The 12,621-nt window shown below is 51.9% G+C and overlaps 1 protein-coding gene across 1 annotated transcript in view; it reads right to left on the bottom strand.

Moving 5' to 3' along the window:
- Nucleotides 1–9,494, bottom strand: part of GAK (cyclin G associated kinase) — a 96,666-nt gene extending 87,172 nt beyond the window's left edge. Inside the window, exon 1 of the mRNA XM_006874137.1 lies at nt 9,350–9,494. Coding sequence (XP_006874199.1) covers nt 9,350–9,494 — 145 coding nt within the window. The remainder of the gene's footprint in view (nt 1–9,349) is intronic.
- Between the last annotated feature and the right edge of the window lie 3,127 nt (nt 9,495–12,621).

The following is a 12,621-nucleotide window of genomic DNA, read 5'->3' as shown; positions in this document are numbered from 1 at the left end:
AATCAGGAATATAAAATAATTTATACAACCAAAGGGCACATACTGCTAGCCTGCCTTCTGGACCCCAGCATGCAGTCCCTCTCTTTGCATGAGTTTGGAGTCCATCTCTGGTGTCGCTGTTTCTCTGAATAGAGTTCCCACATTCCGCTAGTGCTCTTCTCCCTTGATGGTCCTAGGGTCCTCTGTTCCTGGACTGTAAGATTACCTACCCCCCCAGTTTTTTGTTGTTGGTGGTGGTGGTTTTTTAAAAGTTTTTATTGCGAATTGAGTGACAGTTCACATGGGAGAACATCAGCTTTACATTCATCCTATCATATTTCATTTCATTGCAATGATTACTACTCCCCCGTTTTTGTTACAAAACCTCTACCTTTACAGTTGTGATCATTGCAATTAGTCATGATAAGTTATTCACTATTGAATCATAAGAATCTTATCCCTGTATCTTTTCACCAGACCCGTCTAGACTAGATGAAAACTATTCAGTAGGGACTCTACCTTCCCCTGCACACTCTTAAAACTAAACTCCCTCTTGAAAACTTGTCAGCCAGTCCCTTCGTGCCTTTATCGCCCCCTCATTTTAGGTAGCCAATGTCCAAGTTGCCCATTCCTATCAACCCAGTATACAGAAGGGATAGGATTGATACTTGATGTGAAGACTCCTTTCCTCTCTGTTGGTATTTTGAGCTACTACAACCATAAGTACAGGGTCAAGTTAATCAAATTGTAGCAATTTATACTCATTTCCTTTATCAAAAATTGTGTTTTGTTTTTTTTATCTTCTTCTAGTTGAGTTCTGATTATCAAGCCATTGAGGCTAGGTCAAATGGATACTATCTGCAAGTTTGGGCGTTCTTGTGCATCTCCCCTCACTTCATATCAGCTGGATGCTTCGCTCTCAGCTCTAGTCCTCTGTGGCTATGTCCTTGTCCATGAGCTCAGGAATGCTGAGGGCTCACCACACTTCAGACCAACCAGCCCTTCCTCTTCTCTCTCTCATTTCCAGGTCAACAGGAGTATATGGAACGTGGTAGAACTCGGCCCATTTCTTCATTGCTGCTTTTCCCCGTCTTTCATGTACCAGTAGACCAATGTGGTTGCCAGCAAGCTTACATGCCTGTTCCTGTGTTCCATTTGAGTTTCAGTCTTGAAGGGGGGTTTTCCTCCCATCTTCTTTTGATGCTTTCTTCATCATTCAGTATTTTGCCCATATAATCCTTCAATATTGCAAAATTGAGGCTTGAATCTTCCTTCAGTTCTTTCAGCTTGAGAAATACTTTATGTGCTGTTCCTTTTTGGTTTTCTACCTCCAGGCTTTAGCACTTTTCATTATAGTACTTTACTTTGTCTTCTTGAGCTGCCCTTTGAGAGCTTCTGTTCAGCTGTTTTACCTCCTCTTTTCTTCCATTCGCTTTAACATCTCTATGCAAGTTTCAGAGCCTCCAAACAATAATTTAGCTCAATTAGTAAAGTGTCCACCCTGAACACTGTACTGTTTACAAGACTTATCTACGTGGGATCAAACTGACCAGAGTAACTCACAACATCAGATGAGAAGTTTCAGGCTGCCCGAGGCAGAGTTTGTGTTGATGGTAGTAAAACAACTGAGAAAAAGATATTGACACATAGGAGCTCTGGTAACAAGAAGAAGCTCTGGTAGCATAGTGGTTACTAATCGGGCTGCAAATCACAAGGTCAGCAGTTAGAAACTACCAGCTGTTCCACAGGAGAAAGATGAGGCTTTCTGCTCCTGTAAAGATTTACAGCCTCGGAAACCCTGTACAGGGTCGCTATGAGTCGGAACTGACTCCACTGCACCCAAGTGGTTACTAATCGGGCTGCAAATCACAAGGTCAGCAGTTAGAAACTACCAGCTGTTTGGCGGGAGAAAGATGAGGCTTTCTGCTCCTGTAAAGATTTACAGCCTCGGAAACCCTGTACAGGGTCGCTATGAGTCGGAACCGACTCCACGGCACATAACCAACCAACCAACCAAGGAGAATGTAGCCAAAGTCACCAGGACAGACATGGAGGCACAGTCCCAGAAGAAGCACTTCCATGGTAAAGAAGTGTCTGCAAATGTGCAGGCTCACCAGTCAGACAAATGTAGGCTCTGTGCCTGTGGACTACCCCAGCCATGCGAGCGTAATTCCATCTGGTACCCAGGTCTAAGTGTTCAGATGCCAGCATCTCTTTAGAACCTCACACACCTCATAAAGAAGTGCCGGGCCACTTTCCGCAGCGGGAGCAGGAGTAACTGAATCTACCCTGCAGGAGCTTTCTTGGTTCTTCCCCTAAAGGGCTGCTTGTGACCGTCATAACCCGAGCGCCCAGAAGCAGTCTGTAAGTTTCCTGTCTGCAGCTTCCAGAGGAGAGGCCCAGTTGCTGTCAGTCATGGTTGTGGGAGTAGATTCCTTTGTTCTCTGTGCCCTTCTTGCAGGATTTTCCCCTTGATTTCTCTCACCCAGGTGATCTGTGCTTGTTTTGTCGTGTCTTTACTCCTGTTAAGACTTAACAGAGCCCTGGTGTTGTGCTGTAGGATAAGCACTGGACTGATGATCACAAGATCGACAGTTCAAACCCACCAGCTGCTCCTTGGGAACCCTATACAGGGTCTCATGAGTTGGAAATGACCTGACAGCACTTAACAACACAGTCTGGACACATGAGAAGACGGGCTCTCTCTTCTCCTCTAGAACAACGCAAGCCAACACAACTGTCATGGTTGTTGGGTACCATCTAGTCAACGTTCCACTCATCGTGACCCCATAGGGCTGAGGAGAACTGCCTGTCGGGTTTCCTAGGCTATTAGCTTTGTGGGGGCAGATTACTAGGGCTAGCAAGACTGAGTCGCTGGGGGGGTGGGGGTGGGGCTAAAAAAGCCAACCTTTCAGTTAGCAACCAAGTGCTTAACCCTTGCCCTGCCTAGGCTCCTTCCAAACAATCAGACATGACTTTGTACTCATGTAAATATTTTAGGGCAAAAATCCTGCAGGATGGTGTCACCAAGGATGCACGGGGATTGGTGTTCCTAAGCCACTCAACAGGCCAGGCCCCTCGAGTCCAGAGATGTGCAGTCCACATCCCAGCCTCTAACCGCTGCCCACACTGTGTGGTTACGGACATTTGACTCCACGCTGAGATCCTAACACCCGGCCCCCAAGAGGCAAGCTCTAGAATCAGGTGTCCTTCAGCCAGGGGAAAATGAAAGAATGGAAGTAACCTACCTGCCAGACAGAGACCTGAGGGTGTCAAGTGTCCATTTAACCCTTGTCCCCAGCATCCAGGAGTCAAGAGGCCAGGAGGGGCCCAGGTGCCCTAGCTGAGCATACAGGACACAAAGGGCAGGTGGCCCAAGTTCTAACTGCCTGCATCTGGGATTCTCTGCTGTCACATAGAAATCATTGCAGCGTCTGCCTTCTAGGACCAACATCAGGACCAAAGGGTCCCTAACAAGCAGAAGGGGCTGTGCTGGCAAGCAGGCGCTGCCAAAAGTTCACACAGTACCACCTGCTCTTTCACACCAAGGAGGGCTCAGTGTGCATACAGGGCCACCTGAACTTGCAGATGGAAAGCAGGGAGGGCGAGGAGCGCAAAGAGAGGGCACGCCAACTGGTAGTGCCATGCTGACCGGAGGACATGACACAGGTAACCCAGTCCTGGTGCCAAACCTCTAAACTCTGAGGCAAAGAGCCAGGTTCTGATGTCTGTCAGTACCCTCATGCCAACGCCAACTCATGGCAACTCCGTGTGTGTGTGTGTCCGAGCAGGATGGCGCGCCGGGCGCGGTGCAGTGGCTGAGTTTTCACAAGTAGATTATCTGCCCTTTCTTCCAAAGTGCGTCTGGGTGGACTCGAACCTCCAACCTTTTGATTGGCAGCTGAGCACATTAATAGTTGGGCCCACACAGCGACACTCCGTTGCTGTTGTTGTTGTTGTTATTAGGTGCCATCAAAATCGTGAGGTTGGCCCAGGACTGGGCAGCAGTTTGTCCTGTTGTGCATATGGTCACTATGAGTCGGTACCAACTCGATGGCACCTAATAACAACAACAACGTTAAGTACAACAGAACAAAACACTGCCCACACTTCTGCATCATTCTCACAATCATTCTCATTTTTGAGCCCATTTTTTCAGGCACTGAAATAAACAACATTCTTATCAATGGAGAAAAGATTGAAGTTGTCAAGGACTTCATTCTTCTTGGATCAACTATCAACACTCACAGAAGCAGCAGTCAAGAGATCAGACGACGTATTGCACTGGGCAAATCTGCTGCACAGGAACTTTTTAAAGTGTTGAAGAGTAGAGATGTCAGCTTGAGGACTAGGGTGCGCCTGACCCAGGCCATTGTGTTTTCAATAGCCTCATATGGATGCGAAAGCTGGACAGTGAATAAGGAGGATCGTAGAAGAATTGATGCCTTTGAGTTGTGGTGTTAGAGGAGAATACTAAAAGTGGCATAGACTGCCAAAAGAACCAATAGATCTGTTTTGGAAGAAGTGCAGCCAGAGTGCTCCTTGGAGGCCAGGATGGCTAAACTTTGTCTCTCCTACTTTGGACATATTGTCCGGAGGAAACAGTCGCTGGAGAAGGATATCATGCTGGGTAAGATGGAGGGTCAGAGAAAGAGAGGAAGACCCCCAATGAGATGGATCGGCCAGGTGGCATCATTGATGGGCTCAAGTGTGACAGTGGTAGTGAGGTTGGCCCAGGATCGGACATTGTTTCGTTCTGCTGTGCGTGGGGTCGCTATGAGTCGGTTCTGACTCCATGGCACCTGACAACAGCAGCCATCTTTCTCAAACCATCCTTTGAAATTGTCTGTTCAGCTCTTTTACTTCATTTCTCCGTTTGCGTTAGCTTCTCTACGTTCTAGAGCAGGTGTCAGAGTCTCTTCTGACATCCATGTCGGTCTCATTTTTCTTTCCTCTTATAGACCTTTGCAGCATAGTGGTTATGAGTTGGGCTGAGAACCTTAAGGTCAGCAGTTCGAAACGACCAGCTGTTCTGCGGGGAAAAAGATGAGGCTTTCTGCTCCCGTAAAGATTTAAAGCCTCAGAAACCCTGTACAGGGTCGCTATGAGTCGGAACTGACTCCACTGCACCCAGCCACAGCCAGCCATGGACCTTTTCTCCATGTCTGACCTTGCTGTCCTTCCACAACTCATCTAGTCTTCATTCACGGGTTCGATGCTCAGCTCTCTGACGTGGTCTCTGAGTCCAGGTGCTTAGAGAGGGAGGGGGAAAGCACTTAGGCCGCGTCCTCTGCGGGTTAAAGACATTCCTGCACATCAGGCTGAGTCCAGGGACGGCCGCAAAGAAACAAGAAGGGAACCGTCAGGGGCAGGAGCGGAGACTCCGCCAGGTGGCAGCACCATTGAGCCTCGGGGTCTCAGCTGAACTTCCAGGACACGCCCTTGGGGTTCTGTAACAAGTCACTTTGACATCCATGAGACTCACTGCCCGGTTGCCATTTTACTGAGGGTATCTTGACCCCACCTAAGTTCCACTTCTTCCACCAGCTGACCTCAGGGCTATCAGCACTTTGTCATGAGAGGCCTGCCCCACCACACAACCCTGCAACTGTCAGTTAACACCCTGCCCTTCCCCAACCCAGACTCTGACTGAGGTCCTTGGAGGGTCCCAGGGGCTATGGAAGCCAAGGGAGACACCCCCTGGGAGGGGAGTCCAGGGGCAGCTAGGTCAAGAAACTAGAACGGCGTTGTAGTTTCAGGTGGACTGTGTCCTTGGATCCACAGGTGAGCCTCGGAGTCCACCCACCCCCTCACCACCATTAATTCCAACTCCGTGTCGGGTTTGGTTTCTAAGGCATCAATCTTTACAGGAGCAGAAAGCCTCATGGTTCTCCCTCCGAGAAGTTAGTGGGCGCCAACAGCCAGCCTGCGGTTAGTAGTCCAGTGCTTAGCCTACAGCCCCACCGGGACCCCTGCATTCCATGGGAAATACAAAGTCCTCCCATACATACCACTGCTCCCTTACATGACATACAGTGTTCCAAACAGCCAGCGCTTAGCTGAGCTATGGACCACCTCATCAGATACAATGAAACGAGACCCATCAGATGAACAGTTACAAAGCAGTGCTCCTTTCACTGAATTAAGTGTTACTCTGCACATTACCAGGACTTGCTCCTCCCGCCGCACAGCAATGTTCAAAGCAAATAGTTTTTGACTGACTGGAATTCCCGTCACAATGAAACAATGATGCCAGGTGAATAGGTAGGTAAGGCGTTTCCCTGTGGCAGAGCCCCACTCCCCGTAACACTTCCATTAAAGCTCCACAGCAGCAAATTCCAGGAGGAAAGCTTAGGATCAGCACTGGACTGCGAACCACAAGGCTGGTAGTTCAAACCTACCGGTTGCTCCTCGGAAACCCTACACAGGGTCACTATGAACTGGAACCGACTCGATGGCACTTAACAACAACACTGAAGAGGCTGGGTTTGACCTTTTGAGACAAACCCTTCCCTGAGTAGCTGTCCCCATGCTGTTCCCCTTCTTGGCGGGAGATAACGAGGGCACACAGGCACTAAACTAGACAACACACTACGTCCTCCTTACCCACATTCACACAAAAAAACCCCCACTTCCCTCAAGTCAATTCAGAAGCCTGGTGACCCAGGGGGGCTTTCAAGAGAGGCTGTAGGTCTCCCGCAGAGTGGCTGGTGGGTTTGAACTGTTGCTGACTTGGTGGCTATCAGCCCCCGTGCCTGACCCGCTGCGCCCCACAGAGCAGCTGGTATTTCCACCACCCAGGGTCTGGTTTGGACTGCAAAGTTGGCAGTTTAAAGTTGCCAGTCACTCCTCGGAAGCCCTATACAGGACTGCTATGAGTCGGAACCTACTCAATGGCATTTAACAACAGGGCCCAATGTTCCTGTCCAGGCAAAAATGCAAGGGTTTATCTGTATGTAACATACTTAAAACAGATTTCTGATCCTGTTCCATTTCTGAAAGAAGCTTCAAAATGCTTCCAAGGTTACAAGTCAGTTGTCTAGTTTAAAAGGCAGGGCTCTAGTGCCCCATGCATTGGTTCCGCTTAGACCTGACCTGCTTACACAGCCTGTGGCCACATTTCCTCTTCTCTGTCCTGGGTGTTACGGTGGTGGGTGGAGCTTCTTTCTTTGCTTGGACCTTGGCCTCCAGCTAAAGGGGACACCTTCTCAGCTCTCCTCTGCAATGCCCAGCCTCACCCAGCCCGGCACCACCCTCCCTCCCTTCCTGACTTTAAGGTCTGCCTTTATTCTTTCTTTAAGGTCTGCCAGGGTGAGTTGGCACCTTCCTGAAGGCTGCAGCAGCCACCCTTCTTAGCACCCCGCGGGCAGTCTGTAGTGCTCTGGGGTTCTTCCCAGACAGCGAGCGTGTGTTCTCACTTCCGCAAGAGCAGAAACCACGTCCGGCCCGCTCAGAGACTTCTTAAAGAACCCAGGTCCCTGGCCTCATACCTTCAGAGTAAATGTATCAGCAATCTGGGTTAACCCTTGCTATTCTAATCAACTGAGAGGAGGCCTCCCTGCAATGTTGGCAGAGGGGCCAGAAGCCCCCCCTCCAAAAAAAAGGCAAACGGTGGGGCATTCTAATCACCAAATCATCCCTGCAATGTGTTGTCCTGACTACAGTGGGGGAAGGGCATTTGATGATGCCATCAGCAGTCTGGGACTATAGGTTTCCCCTGCTGTCTATAAGTTGCATGATCCTATGAAGTCTTTGGTAAATCAAAATGGCATATTAAGCAAAAAAGCCATTCTCCATTAATTCATCCAGAAAACAAAAGCAGTTGTGCTTTGCCAGAACCCAAAACATCACCTCTGAAAATCAAACCAAATAAAGGCTCAAACAGCACTAATAGATCACCAACGTTCAGAGACACCGTTCAAAGCTGTGGGGTTGATGTCCAGTGCAGTTCCGGGGGAGGAGTCTGCCAACGCCACTCTCTCTCTCTCTCTCTCTAACTCTGCGTCTTTAAAGGCTCGCTGCAAAACAAACACTTAAATGCTGGTTTGGCTCCTGGTCTTTTATTCCCGAAAGCGATCTTTCTAAGAGTGGGGGCACCTGGATTGACTTCAGCCCAGCAGACAGCCATAAGCCCCTCAAGCGGAGGACCTGCTGAAGGTTTATTCCGCTGTGTGGCTTCTCACACACCTGCCCCCTCCAGCACTGATCCTGCAGGTGAACAGTACAGAACACAGAGCTGCTGACGTGTTTTAGCCAGGAAGCTGCGCTGCAAGTGAAACCCGACCCTCTCTGGTGCACACCCCTAGACCAATGTAAGCAGTCTAGAAGAGTGCACAAACCAGCACTGATGGGACTATAAATTCTGTGTGAGGAAGGAAAAAGAACCATCAGGAAGCAAAATAGAACGGACCCAAGATTGCGCTGCAAATACCCAAGTGGACTGATCTGCCAGATCTTTTGCACCGTTTTGTCCAGCTCTGCCTCCCTTCATTCATTCACAAAGAATCTCAAACAAATTAATGACTGGGGGAGGGAAACAATCCGTTACTAAGGAGACAAACTAGGATTACAGGACCCAGCACCTCACCACCTTCTGGACATCCAAATAAGTGTAGGTGACAAGTTCACCATGGGTAACTACCGACCAAGTCCCCCTGAACCCAGAAAAGCCAGCCCCTGGCATCCTGCACCCCAAACCATAGCACCATAGCCCTGGATATGAAGCAAAGGGCTACGGCTTACCCATCCAGCCATACTTGTCACCTCCAGACTCCAGCCCACCTCCCATCTAGCTCCCAGATCCTGGGGAGGACTCTCCAGCCTCAGGTTAGCCCCACGACTTCAGTAAGACTACTCTGCCCCATCCTGACCCCATTCCTCTGGTAATGAAATACCCAATCCCAGACTCGGCCTCTACACTGGACGTCTCCTGGAGTGGCCAGACCCAGGTCTTCGGCCGTGGCTTCCGGGGGCGTCTGTCAAACCAGTCCGTACCTACCACCCTGGGCTGACGATCCCCCCACCACTCCAACCTTTACTCGTGCCCCGGGTGGTGATTCTCCCAGCTGGCCAGACCCACGCCACGCCCCCAGTGGTGCCCCTCCTGGGTGGGCCATCCCACATCTCCAGGATGCGATTTTCCTAGGCCGACCTCGACCAACTCAGTCCCCACCAGGGCGGCCACACCGGGTTGGCCCTGACCTATGGCCTCCCCCGAGGGAGGCAATTCCGCTACCAAGTCTCGATCTGCGGACCCCGTCGGTGACCCCCGGCCCAACCCGTTCCACCCCCGCCCGCTGACGATCCTGACCCCCAACGACCCCGGCGACGACCCTCCACGCGCGACCCCGCCGATGACCCCGGTCCTCACCTTCGGCCAAGACCCGCCGCACCCGCAACCGCAGTTCGCCCAGCTCCACCGTCTGCCCCACGAAATCATTCTGATCGCGGCCAGCAGCACCGCCCAGGGAGCCTGGACCCGCCAAGAAATCGAGCGCAGACTGCAGTAACGACATAGCGAAGGCGACAGCACAAACCCGGAGGAGAACCCGAGAGACTGGACTCGGGCTCCAGCTCCGTCTGGGTTTGCTCAGCAACCGCTCGCCCCGAATTCCACCATCTTCCGCCCCGGCACTGTGACGTAATAACGCGGGAGAACGCGTCGTCAGGTGGCGTCGCAGCCCAGCCTGCTGGATGCCTCACTTCCGCCGCGCGGACAAGATGCACATGCGCGGACCCTCCGGTCGTGGTTGTGCATGCGCGGAGACGCCCGTCACGAGACTTGCTTCCGGGCGCCAAGCTTTCGGCGCGGGGCAGTCCGCAGCGGAGACGCGCGGAGGAGTCGCCGCGGCGACTCTTGCCCAGGTAGTCTGGTCCCTTGCCCACCTCCTAACTGTTCCCCACCGGGCTTTTGGCTGGCGATGATTGCGCGTTTGCGGGAGGCTAATTCTCAGGTGGTATGGTGGAACTAAGCGCCTCGCCGTCCTTTGGGATGAATCCATTCCCCCTTTGCTGGTGGTATTTCATTTGCGAAGAGTTGGCGGGAGAGTTAGTATACATGAAGCACTCAATAAATGCTTATCCTTTGCTCCTTAGAGGCGGAAATGTCCCGCGATGTTTAGTAAGGTCGGTAGCACTGTTCGCCTGACACCATCGGTGTGGGGCACGAGCGTAACCTGAACCGGGGCCAAAGCAGTGGGTTTCACTGCCTTAGAGTCATCCCAACTCGTATTTCTACGGGAGCGGACAGCCACGTCTTTCTCCCGCGGAACTAGCTGTTAGTGGGTTTGAACCACCAACCTGCTGATTGACAGCCCAACGCTTAATCCACTGTGCCCCCAGGTCTCCTTGGGCCAGGACCGTGACCAATAATCTTGGAGCCACTCTGGGTAACCACAACACAACCGGGACTGGCCTAGTGATCTCACGAGATTCCTTGGCTAGCTGACAATGGCGAGGCAAAAGCAAGCCCCCTTGAGGCAGTTGGAAGGGTTCCTAACGTCCCAGTGTTTGGGGGATTCATGAATCCGTTGCTGACGTTTCATGATTGGAAAATTGAGGTTTTCAAAACCCAGTTGCCCAGCTTCTGTAGGGAGATGAAGGAGACCTGGTGGGATAATGGTTGAATCAATGGGAGCAAGATGTTGTTAAGTATTATGGAGTCGGTTCTGGCACATAGCAACCCTGCCCAGGGTTTCTGAGGCTATGAATCTTTACAGGAGCAGAACGCCTCATCTTTCTCCTGCGGAGCCGCTGGTAGTTTCGAACTGGTAACCTTGAGGTTGGCAGCCCCACTCATAACCATTATGCTACCAGAGCTCCTTGAGAGCAAGATGTAGGGCCTTGGAACCCCCCTACAGGGCAATTCTACTCAATCCTATAGGGTTGCTTGAGCTAGAATTGACTCAGCACCAGTGGGTTTGGTTTTGGTGTATAGAGAAAGCAGATATGGCAAGGTTGGGCCCTTCATACTATGTGCCACCAGCTGCCTACATTTCCCTCCTCCAGGGAAGGGGTCATGACTTGGTGGTAGAACTCTCGCCTTCCATATGGGAGACCCAGGTTCAATTCCCAGCCGGTGCAGCTCTCAGGCCGCCACCACCTGTCTGTCTGTCAGTGGAGGCTTGTGTGTTGCTAGCATGATGAGCAGGTTTAGAGAAACTCCCAATGAACACACGCTAGCAAGAAAGGCTTAATGGCTCAATGGTCTGGTTCCAAGCATTCAGCCAATGCAAATCCTCTAGTCAAAATGCAGGCTAATCTAGCAGTAGCTAAGGACAGCAGCCCCCTCCAGATAGGACAGGCTCAGGTGTTCACAGGTCCCACCTGCCTGGCGACTGTAGGGTTGAAGTTGCAACCTGTTGAGTTGGTTTTCTTGATTCTTAAACTCAAAAGTGACTCCAAACGCTCCAATCACTTCAGAATTTCATGCGACTAGAAATTTCTTTCCAGGGTCTCCAGTCTCGGGCCTGTACACCCTATACCTCTCACTGTCTGACGTCACACCCACCAAGCTTTCCCGTTACCCCCCTCTGCCTGCCTCAGCTCTGCCGGGAGGGCTCGCTGCCTGTGTCACCAAGGTGAGCCCCAGGGTCACATGCTCACAGAGCGTTACCAGAACCCAGCCGGACCCGCAGAATCCACCCCTCCCACTCTTTCAGCTTGGAACAGGAAGTCAGGGGCTTTATAGATCTGCAACTAATGATGACACTATCAGGTAGTGCCAACCCAGAAGATAGGGTCAGCTGAGGCTGGGCGGGCATAGATGATGAGCAAGGACTTTATGAAGGGACTTGGCATGGTGACCATGTCTGTAGGGGGAGGGGCTGACCCTGGCCTCATCTGTGGTGGGGAGGGCGCACTCTGGTGATCACCTCTGAGAGGGGGCGGTCTCAATGTGACCACATTTGAGGGGGTTTGCCCCAGTGTCCACATCTTTAGTGGGGCTCACCCCATGGTGACCTTGTCTGTGGGTGAGGCTTTGACCCTGACTCCTCCTATCAGGGGGCTCATCCTGGTGACCACGTCTGTAGGAGAGAAATCTTCCCAGGGTACTCACGTCTGTGGAGAGAGTCCTCACCCCAGTGACCACATCTCTGGAGGGTCTCACCCCGTAGTGACCATGTCTCACTCCATGGTGATCATATTGTAGGGGGCTTGCCCCATGGTGACCATGTCTGTGGGGGAGGGCTCACCCTGGTGACCACATCTGTTGGGGGCAGACCTGGGGGGGGGGTGGCACTGGTGACCACGTGTAAGGGAAGAGAACTGAGTGCAGGGCTGAATGGCCTTGGACAGGTAACTTGTCCCCTGAGCTTCAGTCTCGGGTGCTTGGAGCTGAGAGGATCTGGGCCTCTGTCCCCAGTGGTGGCTCAGTGCTGCCCCCACAGGTGGACTGATGCTGCTGTGGACACCCTCTGCCAGCAGAGAGTGTGGGAATGCCTTGCTCTGCTGTGGAAGCTGGTTCCGGGCCTCGGATTCCCCCCGGGGTACACCAGGCTCCCCCAGGGCCCTTCGTGAACAGGGGCACTGCAGGACCCCCGAGCCCCCATGCCCTTTCTAGGAGTACCACATGTAAGAGTGGCAATGTTGGGGGCTGGGGGTCCCTCCCTGATGACATCATAATAGTGAGTGGTACTGCCT

Source organism: Chrysochloris asiatica, unplaced genomic scaffold (assembly GCF_000296735.1).
Source record: "Chrysochloris asiatica unplaced genomic scaffold, ChrAsi1.0 scaffold00262, whole genome shotgun sequence".
NCBI lineage: Eukaryota > Metazoa > Chordata > Mammalia > Afrosoricida > Chrysochloridae > Chrysochloris > Chrysochloris asiatica.
This window is presented reverse-complemented; position numbering and strand designations above follow the sequence as displayed.